Raw genomic sequence first — 18,990 nt, forward strand, 5'->3', positions numbered from 1 at the left:
GAAATAATACTTACCCACCGTGACGCGCTTCTTCTATGCTCCATTGAGTATTACCCCTCGTCTTCTTGTCTATTCTGTTTCTACACCTACTATACACGATCCACATCCTGCAGATGCAACGTTGTAGAGTACTGCAATAACGCTTCCTCTTTTATCACACCCACCATGGCCGTCTCATCAACCACTGCTCAGCCTGCTGAGGTCGTTCAGAAGGCAGACACCACCGCCACCAATACCAGCAACGCTGCCGCTGCTCCCAGGAAACGAAGAAGAAGAGCACCCGCCACTGGAGCCACCGACGATTGCTTTGCTTGCAAGAAACGTCAAGTCAAGTGTGATCGACGCCGTCCATACTGTGGGCCGTGCGTTGACATTGGAAAAGAATGCTCAGGATACCGTACTACCCTAACTTGGGGTGTGGGAGTAGCTAGCCGTGGAAAGCTTCGAGGCATGTCTTTGCCTATTGCAAAATCGCCTTCTGCAACTGCAACACAGGAGCCAAAATCCCACCGGATGAACTCCATAGCTTCCACCAGCACCACGTCAAGCACCGGTGCCCACCAAGATTACCAGCACAACTTCAACAGTCGGGCGAGCATCGACTTTGGTGCTCATTCACCAAGGAGTCCTACAAGCCCTATGTTCTCAGCACCGCAAGAATACCAGTACTTCAGCCCAACAAGTCCAATACCTATCCCCACTTCGTCCACTCCAGTCGGATATCCCATGCAACATCATGGAGAGCAATTCGAATTTGTGCATCCTCAAGCCTCCAAGTTCAGACATCACCAGCCACATAGGGGTCCCCTGCAAAGACTACAAACCACCCTGCACGTACCTTTCGAGGACAACGGCATGTCGGCCTCTTCTGCTTCTCTTGGTACCTACAGCGATAGCGACTTCCCCTCACCGAGCGAGTTCCCGAATACACCCGTTGACGAATTTCCCTTCGCAGACCCTTCAATACCACGATATCAGCCATTCGACCAGGCGCCCATGGGCTCTCTGGACCACTACTTCATTCACGAGGCTCCTCGCTCATTACCAACGGGGGACGACATGAGCTCTAGCGTAAGCTCAGATCAGAGCATACACGACTATCCCGAAGTCAGTGCAGCCTCGCAAAGTATGGGTCCTGTCGTATTTCAGGATGTTTTTGTTGAGGGGGAAATGAGCTCGAGTTTCAATGGATTCCAGCCTGGCTTCTCCTTTCTCCCGTCGGAGGGTATGTCTTCCTATGGCTCTGGCCCCCTGTCTCAAGATGTACTGTCGCTCACCACTTCGATTCCTCAGAGCCTTACCATCGCTTCGCCCCTTTCCCCGCGGATGCTATCCCTTCTGGACTACTACGACAAATTTATATGCCCGGTGCTGGTGGCTTTTGATAGCCATACCAACCCTTATCGGATGCACATCATACATCTAGCCATGCGCAACGAGGAGCTCCAGAACGCTATTGGAGCTCTAGCTACCAACAACATGCGTATGCGCGGAGGTATAGAAGGTCGACGACTGAGCGTGCTGCATGACACGCGCCTGATACCGGATCATGCTTACTCACAGATGACGACACAAGAGCTGCGTGAGATGCATGGCGAAGCAACCGACGAAGAGAAGCACTACAAGGCCAACTCCATTGCCCTCCTCAACAAGAAGCTTGTCGACTACGATGGCTCGCAGGACGACTCCGTACTCGCTACGCTTCTTATCCTTTGTCTTTTCCATGTCTGCGATTCCGGCTTTACGAAATTCAAGACTCAGCTCGCAGGCGTCCAGAAACTGCTGAGCCTGCGCGACAGGACAGTCCGGTCAGAGTTTGTTGGGTGGATCGAGACTTTCTTTACTTGGTTCGATGTTATGACTGCTGCAGTCAATGACCGAGAGATCGAAGTACGCGGCGACTCGCTTGACATGATGAACCTCAGTGCGAACTTGGGCGCATTGGAACACCACTCTGGCTGCGAGGGCCGGCTTTTCAAACTCATTGCACGACTCGGGCGACTAAATCTGCTTAGTCAGAACCGACCCGTACGCGACAACGACGACACGCCTACATCATCACCCCGACCCAAGAAAGTCAAAGACTTTTACTCGTTCAGCTTCGATCATATGGACGGCAACGGTTGGGGAACTCCCATTAACGAGCACGTTGACCCCTTTACCTCAGCGCGCGATGATCCTCGCTCCGAGTTTTGGAGTGAGTGGAACGATCTTCGTATTCGGCTACAAGAGTGGGAGTTTCCATCACCTGGAGACATGCATTCCACATCTTGCGAAGCAACATCATCAATGCTCGCCATGTCGCCAGAACAGGCTGCGCTTTTCCACATTAGCGAGAGCTTCCGCTATGCCGCGCTTCTTTACACTGAGCGCCTAGCGCAGCCGACACTTCCCGCTTCAGCTCTGAACTTCCAAAACTTGGTATCACAGGGACTTTACCACATTTCTCAGATTGGTATGACGAGCTGCGTTAACAAGTTCCTACTGTGGCCATTATTCATTATCGGCACGGAATGTGTTGACCCTGAGCACCGCGCTGTGGTGCGACAACGATGTGTGGAGATTCAACGTGAGAGCGGGTTCTTCAACAATCTCAGTGGTCTAGAAGTGCTCGAACGAGTATGGCGCGAAGATGACGAATGGTCGGACGGCGATGTGCAGGTGCCGAGGCAGAATGGGCCTTTCAGTACCGTACAGCATCCTTTCCGATGGAGGAGAGCCATGGATCGCGTGGATGGGGAGTACATTGTGATTTGATGACGACGCTTGCTGGACACAAGCTATACACACGAGGTTGAGCGCACATACACACACACACAGATATGAAGCTCACCGACGAAGAAAAACGTGCATGAACAGGTTTTACGACATGGGTCTCAGGATTGGTTGGGCCGGCTGGGAAAAGCGAACCTTGGGCAAACAAGTTTTTCGGCTTCATTTTATGTATATTTGTAGCGACGTTTATGCAGCATACCCTGCAATGATATGAAGTTTTGTGAAAAGCTTTACACAGTTAATGAAATTAAAAGCGTACAATATCCTCACACATGCACCCCATGCCTGTTTCTTCGCTTGCAATCACTGTCTTGCTATCTATACAAGATTGCGCAACCCGTCTCAAGATTGTCCAGATCGGCTGTTATGCACGAGCATCGCGCATGCACCCCAACGCTTATCCCATGCAAGGCTGCACGAGCGTCTCTCTACCAGTGCAACGGGTTAACAAGTGTGGTTACACAAACAACGAAGAAGAAAAACATGAGCTGAGATGATTCATTCAGGCAAGGCTCACCGGTTCACCGCCGGTCAGCAAATCGTACAACACCGCAACCCAACACGGCGTTGGCATTGCGCAAATCGAGGCTGCAGCATCTCATTTGACATGAGGCGAAGACTGCGACTCGCTGACCTCACCACATGTCCAATTTCAAGATCGTCATCACCTAAACTTTGTAGGAGTGCGCAGCCACATACACGTTCGTCCAGTCAGACGACAGCAGCGACAGCAAACGTTCGATTAAGGTGATAAGCTGACCCGATCTCACAAGGCTCAAGCTTGTACCAGCTGATGCCGAACCCACGAACCACGACCACGAGCACAAGACCACACTACCTAGAGCAACAAGAATTGCTAGGTCAGGGTTTCACAGCGACGGCGAAAGACGAGCGGCCATGGCGCGCAAGAGGCGGTTATGGCGGCGTTAAGGTGCTGACGTTTGACGGCTGCGCGGGGCAAAAGGAAGGGTTCGGAGACGCCGCCGCTGAATGTCGCAATGAGATGAAGGGGTATACCTGTCAAAGCTGTTGTGCCTCTTGAACATGAAAGAATGCTTTTGAGAGCGAAGGGTTGAGATCACGATGAAGGCGACGCCGATGCGCTGATACCGTGTATGCAGGTGTTGGTTGGGGTACGTACCGCGTAGTTGAGTGGTTGAGAGGGTCTCGCTCATTCCGGCTCAGCTTGCCCTGCCACTGCTTGTCCGAACGGGGATCTGCGGTGATCATCTGCCAGGTACAACGTGTACTCATGCTGACAGCTCAGCTCATGTATACCTCAAGCTTTTGTTCTTTTCTTCATTGTAAAGCAAGTCTGACCTACGTACTCGGGTCGCACACGTCACTGCTCGTGCATCGCAATACAACAACGTCAGAGGTGCATTGCTTCTTTGCCAGCTTTGCGGGGGGGAATAGTTGGAGGGACACGAGTAGTAGCCGGTGGGGGATGTTCACGATACGAACAGAAGCGGAGAGCAGCCGGTTGGGCGCCTTGCCAGTCAGACATTCAAGCTACTTTAGGACTCTTGATTCATGCGCAGAGCAGAACGGGAGTTTTGCAATACGACTTACTCCGTTTCTATCTACCCCACGCTTCTGCCCCTCTCGATGCCCAGGTGTTCTTTGTATCGCATTGCCTGTGTACTTGCGCTAACCCTTCAAATTTCCGTGCGTGCATGTCCTTTTGGCTCCTCGGAACCACGCAACTCGACTACTATAGTACGGTGTATTGGAAGCAAGAAGGCAGCAAGTCAGCGAAGCAGAACAAGCCAAGAAGATAACGCAGTGAAGCCGAAAAGTTTAGCGCTAGGAATAGCTGCGATTAGAAAAGTAACAATATTCCCAGTGCTATGGATATCCAATTGCACATTGCAACGTGACTCGGGTCTCTCTAACGTCGCATTCGGGAATACCGCGGTATGTATCACCCGGTGTATAGGTACTGTGCAATCATTTCGGATTCACCGAGAGCCTGTGGTATCGCATTGCCTCCTATTGTTAGTACAGTAACTTGTAACTTGTAACAACCAAACCTACGCGGACGGGTCCCCTAGGATACCAAGACCGAAAACGCCATGCCAACGCGTTTCGTTCGTTTGGTGTGCTAATACTAGGATACGCAGGAACCGCCCATCTCGTCACACTTCTACGCCGTTCGGGCGCTTCACCCGAGCTCCAACTTGAGCCGGGCGTAATGCCTAATTGGGTCATCGGCTATTTTCTAACAAGAGAGCCGGTTGGAATGGCGGCTTGGAAATTTCGTTGTCTGACGGACGCCGTGACCGCCGTAGTTTGACGGAGCTATGTCTTGCATGTGATAATCTGGGGAAACAATTTTGTACGTAACTTTTGCGGAGTAAGATAGCCGACACTTGCGGAGGAGGCGTACGCTTTGTTTCGTCATGCCGCTCTAGGCGTTGACCCTTCATCTCCACGACAATAGAGCGTGATGGTGTCATGCTAGATGTACGCTGTGTGTAGCTCGCGTGAGGCGCAGGAGGACGATCGCGGAGCGGGCCATTACAATCGATCACTAAAGGGCCGAAACAAGTTCCTAGAGGGTATGTGCCGCGTTGAGCCATGGAAAGCCGGAGAAAAAAATGATCGGGCAAGATAGTTTGGGACGGTGACGTGGTGGCTGAGGAAGAAAAAAGCAGATATCGTGAAGGCGCGATGAGTGCAGTTGTTGTTGACGCGTTCCCGTGGCCGGCACTTCCGTTGTCTGCTGGCTTGAGACAGACGTATGCGCTTGCTCTTTGGTTACATCGGTGGTGCAGTAGGTTCTTGGTATCGATGTCTATGGTACCTCAGTAGAAAAGAGTTCTATAGAAACTTGAAGAACAACTATACGCGGTGGTCCTGTAGAAGCCGGAGCTCTTTGTACCTGCTTACGATCACCTGTCGCATCCGCGCAACCATCTAGACGCTCTCTTACCCTTGAGAGACAATCAGCAAACTAGAAACGAATTTGTAACAATAAAACCCATGTTCCTCGCGCATGTCTACCACGCGCAATGACTATGATGGGACTTCAACATCATTCGAAAGCTATAACGTCATAGCAAATAATGAACCGAGTCCAGATCTTGGGCTTTTTCCAGCTGTAGCACTTTCTTCTCAGAAAACGGAACCCCACGATGGTCAGTATATCGCAGTGATCCTAGCTTTCAACCGTCCTCCCAATTGGCCTTGCAATCTTCTTCCTGAGATGGCTGCCTTACTACCAGTCTTCGACATTCGGCACAATCACAATCCTTCAGCCTCCTACATCACAGCACCCGTCATCGAGATCTCCAACACCTCCGGACCGCATAGCCTATGCGCTCTCAACTACGCACATGCATCAGGATGCCGAGGGATCCTTGGAACTTCTTTTTGCGTGTCTTGCATACTTGCACGGACGGATGACGGGCGCTTGACGATTTTTTCTCTCTGAGCTCAGACCTCTCGCGTAGATATTCACAAGCTCGGCCTTTGTCCCGTTCTCCATCTCTCCATCTCAAGCACAGTCTTCGTGTTCTTATCGCATGTGGGCCCTAAGGGTCTGAGCGTATGGACAATGCGTCGTACGACCTCTGACGTTAATTCAAGTTCGTGGTTGATAAGGTCAGATGTTGAAAATTGAAAACGGAGATTTGAGAATCACGGAATGCGTGTTGTGTAGTGCCGAACATCAGAGCTCGACGCGAGACGGCTCGGTTATTCAACACAGGCTATGATCTACTGACATGAACCGTTCATAGATTCTTCCTTGGGAAACAATCTTCTTGCAGCGCCTTAACCGCCAAAAACCTCATTCGCTGAGCTGCACTTGAACAAACAAGCACGCCACACCGCCTACTGCTGACCAGAACGTATAGGAAAGAGTCTCCACCTGGTCCTCAATTCCAGGCATGGCGGTACGGTCTCAGGACGGACCACCGGCGCAATGCTATTCCGCATAGCAGCCGAACAGTATAACCAACTTCCCTGCTCTGTTCTCAGCCACGACTTGGGATAGGCTACCAGCCCCTCGTTACCATAACGCACATCGTCAATGCAAAAATACATGAACTAGTGCACCGAATGTTCGATTCAAGAGTCCATGGACATGGTACGGGCATGAACCTCTATCTGTGCAAGGCTGTGCAGATAGACCTGCAGATATGTAGCCGCGGGAAGTTAACCGATTACGGATAGCTACAAGGTGACTGGGGTTGATTGGCAGCAGGCAAGAGAGAAAGAGAAGCGAAGCGATAGACACGGCCTAGAATCGAGTCATGGTCGACAATGGTTGATCGACAGACACTAGAGAGAGTATTCTAGATCGCAGTTCTTGGTGTTGAGAAATCAGAAGCACGTGCAAGGGAACAGTCGGGCCATCAACGACACACACGTACGAACAGCGATTGGTGGGATCACTTACCTGCGAAAGATCGTGCAATACACTTTATCGCAGTGGAGCAAAGAGGAGATGAACACATATGCAATCAAGAATACGGACATGTCGACTCCTACAAAATACCCACAGATAACGGTCTTGGTAAATCATGCCTCTTCTCTACAGCGCAGGAATACACAACCCACACACTCTCCGTTACGCGACGCGTACCTGAAACTGAAGACACCAGATCCTCCCCCCACCACGGCCATACCCCTCAAAGCAACTTTTCAGGCTATCCTCTGATGTTCGCACTAACTCACCCCCTCTTACCCTTTTCCTGCCCATGTCCTCCGACGTGGTCCTGCATCTGCATCTCCCCACAGCCAGCTAAGCCAGCTAGAACCAGTCGACACTCTCACAGCAACGCTGACCTGCATGACACCATGCATGTGAAGCTATCGATTAAGCTATCGATGCATACATGCAATGTGATTGTGCCTGCTTTTCCAACCACACCCTCACGACACCTCTCCCGCACTACTGTTCTGACAACAAGGCAGTCACATCTTACACGCTTACACCAGGTTAAGCTCTATCCCACTTCCGGCCGTGGGATATGCAATGGAAGGTGCTAAGAAGATGTGCGGAATGCCTCGGCATCCGTCGGTTAGTGCGGCAAAGTAACGGGCCGTGCTTCGATAAAGTTCTAGAAGTCTTATGCCGGTGCAACAACGTATCTATCTACGTTGTTTAACGCCATGTATTGGGGAAGGGGGGTTATACGAGCATGAAGGTGACTGGGCTAAGCCTGGCTGGCCCAATTGTTCCACCTTGCTTTTGTTTGTTTTCCAACCCTCTCTTTTCTCCACTAGGCCTAGCGAATCTAAAGGTTCCACATAATGCACGTTTATGCGTCCTTACCCCAACGAACGCATGTTCATACAGCGTTTCGGCCACACAGCTGGACTGGGAAGGTGAATAGATAGGTAAGCGCGAACAGCAATTCGTGAGCTACGTCAATGTGGAGAACGCATGAACTCTGAGAAGACGTTGAATACGAGTTTCAGTAAAGAGACGGAAGGGACAAGGCCGGGAAGGAATGGGACGGGATAACGGCCTGAAGCGGGAAGGGAAGGATCTAGCAGGCTCGGAGCATTGTTTTGTCTTTACTCAACCTCTCCTACAACCGAGATGATGTGAATCATGCTTTCAATGTCGCTATTTTCATACCCAAAGGACCGAATTCACGTATTCGTTTGCATTGGGATTGATATTACGACTAGCTGCACCATGGCTACCGATGACTGTGGGATTGCACTTGTCTACATGCTCATTTCGTCCGCTTCTTCCTTGTAGCTGACCTGGGCCGTAGCCCTTCCAGACTTCTTCCGTGTCGCAGCAGGCCTTGCATTTCGCTTCTGCACAACAGGAGCCTCGTCCTCGCTCCCTACGTCGCTAAGCGGGGGTGAGCTAAGCTGATCTTCCTCTTCATCGGAAGCCGAAGGTGTTGGCACGGACTTAACTGCTGCCTTCTTCTTAGTCGAACTTGCTGCTCCTCGCTTAGCCGGTGCCGCCTTCTTGGCTGGTGTCTTGATGGGCGTCTTGACATCCTCAAGTGGAGCAGCTTCACTTGCTACAGACGCCGCGTCAGCGGCGGTCTTGCGCTTCTTCTTCGCTGGCGTAGCAGCGCCGTCTTCTTTCTTCTTGATGATGCGTTTTGGGGGTCTGAGCCAGTCCTCCATACCCGGAGGCCAGTACACTCTTCCCTCTGGTCCTCCCATGCCCACTTCCTCGTCAGGTACGATAGGCGGGGGCACGTCCTCTGGCTCTTCCTCTTCCAGCTTCGCATCCAGCTCGTCCAATTCGTCAGTCTTCTTCTTCTTACTCTTCTTTACAGCTTTCTTAGGCTTGGGCTTCCATGGCTTGTTCTCATCTTGACGCGTATGTGGCAGGATGTCGCTGAAAGTATGAAAACCTGGAAGCTTGAAAGTACGCATAAGCTCAAATACGGCCTGCTCCTTGTCCTTTGCCTCGATCATCAAGTCCATGGTATCAGGGCAAGGAGGGAATGTCATGACGCGAGGTGAATGCTTTCTCCGCGTTGTCTTAGTGATCGCAGCAGGTGTCGGTTCAGAGTAATGCATCTTAGGTGTGATACCCTTTTTCTCCCATGTCGCGAGAATTCGTGGGTAGAGTTCCATGATGTCTTTGGTACCTTCACGGATTTGATCTGCATCGAAGATGATGTTGTGATGGTGGTAGTCGAGCACGAATGGGATGTTGAGCTCCTCACATAGAGGCAACAGCTCGTGTACTGACCACACAACATCGTCGTTCTCGAGTACCAGACGATTCTTGACGCTCTGAGGAAGCTTTGCATAATTCTCCTTGAACCTTTCAATGGCCGCCGGCTTGTCGCCATATGCACCACCGAGATGTAGAATCATGACGGCATCGCGATTCTGCTGCTCTGGAAGCTTTAACAGAGAAAGCATCTCGTCATGGTACTCCAGATCGCGCACTGCGTTGTCGATGACCTGCTTTCGCGGCGATCCCAGCTGAGTGAATTGTCCTGGATGGGTAGTCACTCGATGACCCAACTCGCCGATCACTTTGCCTACTTCACGCAATGTTTCGCCAGCAAAAGGCTCAAGCTTGTAGCCATACTCGTCATGGCTTGCGAATGGAAACATCTCGCTACTCAGGCGCATGAACTTGATGCCGTACTTGTCGTTCCAGCGCACCATTTTGATAACATCCCGCGCATTAGCAAGGCCTATCTCTTCCACATATTTCATTCCTCGCGCGACATCCGCTGGTTGTTCCTTATCGGGGCGGTTTTTAGTGGCATGTTCGGGCTGTGATGGGTCCTTCAGGGGATGGCGATGTTCGATGATGCTCGCGATACGACAGGTTCTCGAGCTGAAGACGGGAGGGGTAGCACTACGGAGGTACGTATTGAGACAGGCCTGTATGCACGTTCGTTAGTTTAGATTAAAAAGTACCTGCAGGACGCATACGTAGCCAAGCCGTCCTTTCCATGGAAGAGGAAGGTATTCAGAATTGACCGGTGGGGGTCTTGACAGGGCTTCCTTGACCTCTGCCTCATCCTCGTCTTCAGCCTCTAGGTTATCAACGTCGTCGGGATCGCCAGATATCCTGGTGTTGGCTGCAGGAGCCATGGTCTTTGCAGCGGCACTATTCACGGCGCTTGTGTTGGTGTCATCCTCTTCCACTTTGATTTGCTGCGCGCTGGCCTTCTTTCGCTTGTTCTTTGCAGCGTTCGCTGCAGGGGCGCCATTTGCTACGGGCGCATCACTAGTTGTGGCAGGTGGTGGAAGCGCATTGTCTTTCGTAGTTGCATCTGGTGCAGTATCGGCCTCAGTCGCAATACCGTTGCTCACGGCAGATCCCAGAACAGCGTCTGCGCCTTCTTCTGCGTCAGGCGATGCCCGTAATGCGGTGACACCATCGACAATGTCAGGGTTGAGATTAGGATCCGTCTTTTCAGTCTTTCCCCCACGCGTCGTTTGGCGGCGTGGTGGCTTCACGACGTTTGTAGGCAAAGGCACATCTGTTCGGCGCATCTGTGATCGATCCACAAGAGGCGTCTCTTCTGTTGTAGCAACCGCTGCTACTGCAGCAGCAGACCTTTTTCGCTTGGGGGGCATGATTGGGAGAAGGGATATTATGTGAGAGTTCTGTACAGACGCCGTCGCTCGGAGTGGTGTTTTGAATGCGACACGAGAGCGGATGCAGTGAAGGGAACGCAACATGCGTCCAAGACTTAGGTGATGGCGCCGCAGAAGAACAGCAAGATTATCGAAAGGAGGAGGCTGAAACTTGCGATCCGTGCCTCCAAGGCCATATTGGGTGGCTAACGCGTCGAGCTCGCGCCTACGTCATCACATTGAAGTTTGATGTTATGACGCCTGGTGTTGCTTGAGATCGGCTTTGACCCGATCGGCTACGATTAGCGAACCCACCCGATCTCGAACCATGTTCCGTCTTCCGCATCTACAAAGCCATCACGAACACAACTGCATTTGTGCATGAGCTTGTGGAAAGAGGTATTGGCCATAAATCTAGACGTAGCGTAGCCCGACAATCGTGTTTGGTCGGTTTATAGCTAAGAAAGCAGGTCAGGACGGTGCATATACACAATTGTTATTTGCGCAAAGATCCCCTGAAGCACAAGGCCCACTGCTGGGCTGAGCATCTCACAATATAGGTAGCGACGTCATCGAGACATCCACATTCATTTCTCATCTCAATGTCTGACCATCCTCGCGCAGTCTCTCTCAGGTTGGCTCTGAAACACAGACGATGAACTTGTCAAAAGGCCAAATTGATGGCATTCAGTAATCCTTGCATCCAGCAATCTCTAGATATGTTTGAATTGACTAGACAGCAGCGCGAATGTTGTATCCGAGCCTGCTAATCTCATGCCTTCTAACAACACGCGATCGATTCGCGGGAGAACCTTGGAAACCTCTGGCCTGTTTACGTTCTTCCCGCAGTAGATACCCCAAAGTCCAAGTAAACCCCAAGAAAGAAGAGATGTGCAACTCAGGGAAAGCCACTACTTTGGACTGGATTGTGCACACAGTCCAGAAACTACCCCCTTTTTTTTTACAACCTTCTGCAGTATGTCGACATTCTCTGGAATGAGATCCAGAGAGAAGAACTCTACATGTATTCATCACGAGTACTTCAACATGCTAATCGAATGCCACTACCTTGGTACTCTCAGCTCTCATCATCTTTGCCCTTAACCCCCGTTTCGATCCTTCCCCCGTCCTCCTCTCCGTCGACTCCTCCATCTTCGCCTCCAGGTTGTGCCTCAATTTCTCTGTAGCAGCCGCTTGCATTGGAGTATCATTTACTGCTGCAGAGAAAAGGGAAGGAGAAGAAGGTGTAGTTGTGTCGTTCGCTCTAGATACGCTATCGAAACAGGGAGGAGAAAGGGGGCGGCGAAGCGATAGTCGCGTCGTTCACTTTATTCGTGCCGTCAACACGAGCGGATCGTCGTTAACTCTAGTAACCAAGTCGGACACACTATCCTGCTCTGCCTTCCCTCTCTAGCTTTCTTTGCCTCTCTCTCTTTGAGAAGCTCAGGTTTCCTCACTCCACGCCGCTACCATTTCCTTGTCTAGTGGTTCGTGCTCGGATACTCCGCGAATAGCGTTTTCTTCTAGTTCGTGTTAACTGTGTTCTGGGATCGAATTCTTGTGATGAGTATGTATGCTGTCCTTGTAGTTTCAGTTTTCTATTCGCCTCCTCCAGTTATGGTACGGTGCCTTCTATTCTTACTGTATGCCCTTTTGGAATAGCAACGGTATCGCCGTGCTATCTGTCAACGGTGTTGATTGCTGGAAGCAGATACGTGTTTGCGATTGTATGCACACAGCGCTGACAAGATGTGGCAAGGACGACCTAGATGAAAGTACAGGCTGGGTATGGGTATAGAAGGTACATCACTCATTCGGAGGCACCCACGTATGACATCTAGTGAAGAAAGTGCAACATTCCTCACAACATGGCCATGTGCAAGGGAAACCTAGACGAAAATGTTATGTCGCGTCAAAGTAGAAAGCGCACCTTACCACACAGGAGGCATTCGCGTGCAATACACAACGAGAAAGGTGCTCATTAGTCGAATCAATCGATCAATCATCCAGCATATCTCTCATTTTCTCTAATGACATGCAAAGAACGCTAAATACGGGGGCGAGAATCCTGCCTTGAACGCGGCCTTTTTGTTTACCACCTTCAAACTCTACTTGTACACCACAACGTAATCTTCGGGAACACTGGCCAGCACGTTTTTAGTCGCAGCAGCACTCACTTCCTAAGCAGTCGACTTGCTAAACTGAATCAAGCGCTTGACACCAACCTGCATCAGACATTAGCCTTCCACTCGTCTCACACGCTTTCAAGTAAGACTTACCATCCAGTTGCTACCCTCATCTGTCTTATTGGTCATCAAATCCGAAAAGATTGCGACCGCAGCATCATACTGCTTGGCCTGGATGTTAGCCGCGAGTTCGTTCATGCTCTGGATAGTATCGGGCTTGAGCAGATCCTCGTTGTTAAGGTGGTCAAACAGGATGTTGAGGCGCTTCTCGGTATCTGCAACGTGCTGCTTGTACTGTGCTGGTGCCCTTGCCTTGACCCGTTGTAGGTCGGCATCAAGGATCTCGTAGATAGGACGAGATGCGTCGGGAATGTGCGATCGGTCACCAGGAGCTGTACGTAAGTTAGTTTGAGCCAATCCACGCGATACCTGATGGATCACTTACGATACTTGGCTGCTGCCGGCGGAGCTGCTTGTGATTGACCGGTACCGGGTCGAGAATCTGGTCTCGGTGGTCCGCCTTGAGGACCTCCGGGAGGAGGGCCTGCCCGCGGAGGTCCTTGCGGTGGCCCCCTTGGTGGTGGCGGTGCTGCGGCAGCCGGTGGCATTTGTTGCGCCGGCGATGGTGCGTAAGGTGAGCCAGCGGGTGTAAATTGGCCTGGAGGAGGCGCAATATTACGCGGTGGTGGCATTGCACCCATAGGCCCAGATGGGGCTGATGGTTGCTGACCTGGAGCAGGAGCATAGCGATTCGATGGCGGAGCGGCAGCAGTTGGGGGTTGGTATGGCGACGCTCCACGTTGTAGTGGCGCCTGTTGTGGGGGTGCAAAGCCTGCGGGTGGTGCAGCGTAGTTGTTTGTTGCCGGAGTTGGTGCGTAGGGGTTCGGGGCGCCAGTTGGAGGTCCAGCTGGTGGGGAAGTCATACGAGGAGGGCCTTGGGGCGGGCCCTTTGGAGGAGGTGGAGGTGTTGATCGTGCTCCTGGCGAGAACGGGCCTTGAGGCGGACCTGCGAGGGGCTGCTGCTGGTTCGGGAACGGAGAAGCAACAGTGTTCATGGGAGTACCACGACGCGAAGCTGGCTTAGGGGGGCCAAAGTCTGGTGTGTCATTCCAGGCGGGAATGCTACCCCTGTTGGCTGCTGGCACAATAGATGGAGAGTTGGAGAAGTTGCGTGGCGGAGGTGCAATTGGTTGTTGAGTAGCCTGACCGTAACCACCATAGCCCTGAGGTTGAGATGGCTGGTAACCGGCTGGCGTGTACGCATTGCCGGACGCTGCTGCTGGTGTGAATGTTGATGGTGCAGTGGCCTGGGCTTGTGATGAGAGAGGGTTGACTGGAGCATAAGGCGACGCCCTTGGCTGCGTTTGCATAGGGTTGACTGGAGCGTACGGGGTCTGCTGGGGCGGTGCTGGTGTTGCTTGTGCAGGTTGACCATATGAAGGGACTACGACTTGACGACGACCAGTGCTAGTAGACTGGGCCTGCTTGTGGGCTGTCGCTGGCTGGGCTGCAACCTTTCTGGTGGCTTGCTTGACCCGGTTCCTCGCTACATCTGCTGCTGGGTACTTTTGAGGCAGAAGATCTAGATACTTCTCTGCAATAGCGAGCTGGCCGTGGGCAGAAGCAATGTCAGCATACTCGACGTACTTTGCGTACAAAGGCTCGAGCTTCCAGTCGTCCTCTTTTTGCTGTTCGGTGTCCTTGAAGTCGGTGACCTTTCGGAACACTGTGACCTTCTCGATGAACTCCTGGAGTGATCGCGCGTGGATTGAGAAACTGTTGTCACCATCAGTTTGCTCAATGCCCGCCTTCTCGCTCTCTTGAAGCTCCTGGGCCCAGTTGACGACGACCTTCTCAAGCTTGGAACCAGCCAAGTAGCAGAAAGACGCATCTTTTCGGTACGATCCTGACTCTTCAGAGATGGCTTCTTCGAGACGATCTCCGAGAGCCTCGCAAAGGTCGGGGAAATCGGCTTGATCGGCAAATGTGCAGATTGTCGCCATGACTTCCTTCCAGTCTTTCAAATCAGCATTGTATACAAAGTCCCACAAGTTCTTTCCGACGACCGACGCAAGGAGTCGTAGGTAGTTTGGTGCGTCGGATTGCCTTTTGAAGTATGCAGCCTGTGCCTTGGCGATGCACTTCTCTCCACCGCAAATGGCAATCATGAAAGCATCCGACAATCGGTTTTCCTTTAGACATACATCCAATGCCGCGTTGAAGTCACCTAGCATGAGGTTGCGAGTGATCTTAGTGTCTGCTTCAGACTCGGAGCCGGTATAAATCTGGAAGGGATTGTTGGTCTTGGCGCCCTTGGAAGCTGCGAGATCCGAGAGGAAGTTGCCCTCATCAGTCGCATTATCGAAGAATGAGGAGCCTTCGTCCGCATCGCCGTTTGTCTTCTCTTCCTTCTTCTCTTCTCCTTCTTCTTCCAGCTCCTCTTCCTTGTCAGAAAAGCCAAGGTATTCAACAAGCTTGCTTCGTGGGTTTTCTGATGTGAGGGTCTCGATCACGGTCCAGTCGGCCTTCTCTTCCTCATTAGCAGCCTTCGAAATCTTCGACTCGCAGATTGCTGTGAGATCTCCCTTGTCCAGAGCCTTGTCGAACTCCTCACTTGCGGCGCTGACGTCTGAATCTACTGCGAATGTCTCGATGGAGATCTTGGACTTGTTATCAACGATGCCGAACCGCACCAGTTTCCCGCCAAAGCCAAAGGCCACACCAGCTCTCCTCTTCAGCCATTTCGGGGGTGTCTTCAGAGAGAAGGATGCGCCCTGGGGCTCTGCGTGTGTCTGGGCGAAGAAGTCCTCGCCTGCAGGGGCTTCAGTCGCCGCCTTGCTCTGGTCCGCCGCAGCGCCAGTGTTTTGTAGCGTCTGAACAGCAATCTTGCCGTCGAAGGATGCGGTAGCGAGGAGGTTCGGGTTCGCGGGGTTGAATCTAGTCTGGAAGGTCCAGTTTGTGACGACTGGGAATTCGCCCAGCTGCTCTCCGGTGTGCGGGTTCCAGGCAATGGTCCTGTTGTCCTTGCCGCAAGATAGCAAGAGGTCGCTATCTTGCACACACCACGAAAGCGACAGTACACCCTGGTCGTGTGCCTGTAGCGTCTTCTCTGGCGCATTGGTGTTGCGGAGGTCCCATACCAGCACGAGCGGATTCTGGTCCGTCGGGATGGCGGTGACTAGTCGCGTGGGCACGTTGGGGTCCCACGACACGGCGCTGACTGTTTTCCGTCCATAGTGATTCAATGTGAGGTTCTCCTTCTTCAGCTTGACGTCCCAGACGGTGACGAAGCCGCCGCTGCTGCCGGTGGCCAGAATGTGCGCAACCTTCTTGTTCCAGTCTAGTGTAGTGTACTCGTCGGGGTTCGCTCCAGCCTTGCCTAGGCGGAACGACTTGGAGTCGTCGGCGAGGTCGTGGACGTAGAGCTCGCCCTTGGCACCGGCCGAGGCGAGGATGTTGGATCGGAAGGGGTTGAACTGTATCGCCTGGATGGGACCCGTGTGCTTGTCGATCTGGTCAATCTCCGCATCCTCACCCTCGCCTGCCTGCAGCTTTTCTGCATCCCATAGGACTAGTGCCCCGCTGTCGAGCGCACCCGCTATTATGCCCCGCGGGTACTGTTCACTGGGTTGACTCCATGCAATGTCGTTGAACCTGCCATGTTTGCTTAGTCACATAACACCGTCATATGTGCTTGGGCTGTTGCTTGGTACCTCGACTCGACGCTCACGGTAGCAACGGGCTTGAGCTCCACGCCCTGCTCGGCGTCGTCCAACTTGAGCTCCCAGAGCTCCAATTGTGTTTCGTTTGAAAAGTCGGCGTCCACAGCCCCGGCCTTGGTTCCAGTGGCAACAAGAGGCTGCGTGGGGCCTGGCGACCAGGCGAAACAGGCCGTCCTGGGGATTTCTCGTAGGCGGACCATGACGGTGTTGGGCGGTGATGGCGCCTCGGTGTCAGATTAGCGAATTGGGGAATAAGGCACGAACAAAATAAGGGACAAGTGAGGGGATCTGGGAGTGAGAAGAGAGGTATGCGTTGTGCAAAAGAGTAAGGAGTGTCCGCAATGTGTCTTGAGCGCGGAATGCAATCAAGGCGACGACGTGCTTCACCATCAACGGAGCATCCACCTGTCCTTCCCTGGTCCATGGCGGGCGCGGCCAACTGTGGGTCCCGCTAGCCACGTGATATCGAATTTCAGCTCCGAATCTCGACAACGCGACCATCGACAAGCCAGTTCCGAATTCGCACCCACAGGCAGCCATGTCGAATCTATCAGACACGTCACGACTAAAGGCCACCGTCTTCGTCGGCGGTCTCGACCAAGCAGTCACTCAGCAGACGCTCTTCCACGCCTTCCTGCCATTTGGCGACATTGTCGAAGTCAACTTACCCAAACCGGAAAACCAGAGCCAGGGCGATCAACATCGGGGATTCGGCTATGTCGAATTTGAGACTGCAACCGACGCGACAGACGCTATTGACAACATGGACCGGAGCGAGCTGTACGGCTCCGTTATCAAGGTAGCTGCAGCCAAACCACAGAAAGACGCAAACGAAGGACTAGGCAGCAAAACAGCCATCTGGGAGCAGGTGTGTCTTATGTTGCTGTACATGTGCGACTTTTTATGCTAACAAAATGCAGGAGGGCTGGTTGGCCAAGCATGCTGTGAGTGAAGAGGATCGCAAAGCCAGTGAACAGACCCAAGAGGAGGCCAATGGGCCTATGGACCCTATGCAGGGCTTGGAAGGTCTTGACGAGGCAGGACCGAAGCCAGTCTGATCTCAGTCGTTCTTTTGGAGGGTAGTCTCAGCATGGCGTTTGCAGGCGTTGGGAAAATGTATTTGATACCATGTTCTGTTACACAAAGTTTTTTCTCCTCTAGAAGAAGGTATGAAATACAGCATATCACAAGCACGGTTTCAGGAATCGTGCCACATTCTGCCGCACTTGCTAAGATTCAAAGTCCTTGATGATCTCGCCATTGCACTCGATGGCTTCCTTTTGCACGTCTAGACGCAACTCGCAATGAATCTTATGCTTGATTTCGAACTTGACGAGGACTCTGTCCCGTATGCTGTACCTATACACATGGCTGCTGGAGCCCTTCCAAGCCCGCCGATTCCATCTTTATTGTATCCAGTTCCTTGCAAGCCCAGGCGCTTACTCCTGCTTGCCCTGTCGCTTGAGGCGGAGGGTCTTGTCGACCCAGAGTTTCCGGGTGATGGAGAAGAAGGCCATGCCGACGGCAACGCTGCGAATGTATCAGACCACCTGCGTTAGAGTATTCGAAGCGGAATGGAGGGGCTTACCCGAGAACGATGACTAGATGTTGGGGTTAGCAAGAGGCTCGAAGGGGAGCGTAGAGGGGGAGGGAACAAAACGTACTCAGAGGCCAAATCTCAGTGGGGATGTTCTTGAGCTGGCGGATACGCTGGGATACGGTGTGGGCTGTACGTCGTCAATTCATGTTGGATGGCGATATGCGGCGGCTGTGGTTGGCTTACCGCCGTGCTCCTCCTTCTGTCATGTTGTCAGCATCAATTCCCGAGTCACAGTGAGATGTGGCATTTCATACAGGCACAGGGTTGCGCATGCGCATCGTCTGCCTCATGAAGAGCTGGGGGCTCGGGCGCATGGCAGCCATGCGCGTAGGCTGCATGGCCATCATGCGTGTCGGCTGCATAGACAGGGCCCTGGTAGCTTTGAACATGTTGGCGGTGTTTGTGTGTTATTAATTGGAGTGGAGAGTGGAGAGTTGGCGTCGTCGTTGGGGGATCGATAATGGCTGTTTCGTCACAGGCACGCAGATGCTGAGAGAGCTCGCGGCCCTGGTTCGCCCGGAAAACGCCGAGCGAATTGTGTGTGGACAATGCGTTTCGGGTCGAACCATCGCAACCTCACAACTTCACTTCCGTCACCACTTTGACGACCACACCAAGCCCAGCCATTGCCGCCACCCTCCCCCTCGACAAACTCCAACCACCCCCATCGCAA

At 52.5% G+C, this 18,990-nt stretch overlaps 5 protein-coding genes across 5 annotated transcripts; 2 read left to right on the plus strand and 3 right to left on the minus strand.

Moving 5' to 3' along the window:
• Positions 1-165: 165 nt before the first annotated feature.
• Positions 166-2,757, plus strand: GT037_009886 (uncharacterized protein; the record flags this gene model as incomplete). Its single annotated transcript, XM_038934933.1, has 1 exon — positions 166-2,757. The coding sequence occupies one exon, from the start codon at positions 166-168 to the stop codon at positions 2,755-2,757; it is 2,592 nt and encodes an 863-aa protein (XP_038782347.1).
• Positions 2,758-8,460: 5,703 nt separating this feature from the next.
• Positions 8,461-10,809, minus strand: GT037_009887 (uv damage endonuclease; the record flags this gene model as incomplete). Its single annotated transcript, XM_038934934.1, has 2 exons — positions 8,461-10,107; positions 10,159-10,809. 2 exons carry the CDS (start codon positions 10,807-10,809, stop codon positions 8,461-8,463), a joined length of 2,298 nt encoding a protein of 765 aa, XP_038782348.1.
• A 2,180-nt stretch (positions 10,810-12,989) lies between these two features.
• On the minus strand, positions 12,990-16,917 carry GT037_009888 (uncharacterized protein; the record flags this gene model as incomplete). Its single annotated transcript, XM_038934935.1, has 4 exons — positions 12,990-13,034; positions 13,089-13,387; positions 13,441-16,649; positions 16,709-16,917. The coding sequence occupies 4 exons, from the start codon at positions 16,915-16,917 to the stop codon at positions 12,990-12,992; spliced, it is 3,762 nt and encodes a 1,253-aa protein (XP_038782349.1).
• Positions 16,918-17,255: 338 nt separating this feature from the next.
• On the plus strand, positions 17,256-17,775 carry GT037_009889 (uncharacterized protein; the record flags this gene model as incomplete). Its single annotated transcript, XM_038934936.1, has 2 exons — positions 17,256-17,585; positions 17,638-17,775. The coding sequence occupies 2 exons, from the start codon at positions 17,256-17,258 to the stop codon at positions 17,773-17,775; spliced, it is 468 nt and encodes a 155-aa protein (XP_038782350.1).
• Positions 17,776-18,156: 381 nt separating this feature from the next.
• On the minus strand, positions 18,157-18,706 carry GT037_009890 (uncharacterized protein; the record flags this gene model as incomplete). The annotated part of the gene is made up of 5 exons (XM_038934937.1): positions 18,157-18,247; positions 18,306-18,318; positions 18,382-18,444; positions 18,501-18,516; positions 18,572-18,706. The coding sequence occupies 5 exons, from the start codon at positions 18,704-18,706 to the stop codon at positions 18,157-18,159; spliced, it is 318 nt and encodes a 105-aa protein (XP_038782351.1).
• Positions 18,707-18,990: the final 284 nt, after the last annotated feature.

This window comes from Alternaria burnsii, assembly GCF_013036055.1.
Source record: "Alternaria burnsii strain CBS107.38 chromosome Unknown 701, whole genome shotgun sequence".
Classification (NCBI taxonomy): domain Eukaryota; kingdom Fungi; phylum Ascomycota; class Dothideomycetes; order Pleosporales; family Pleosporaceae; genus Alternaria; species Alternaria burnsii.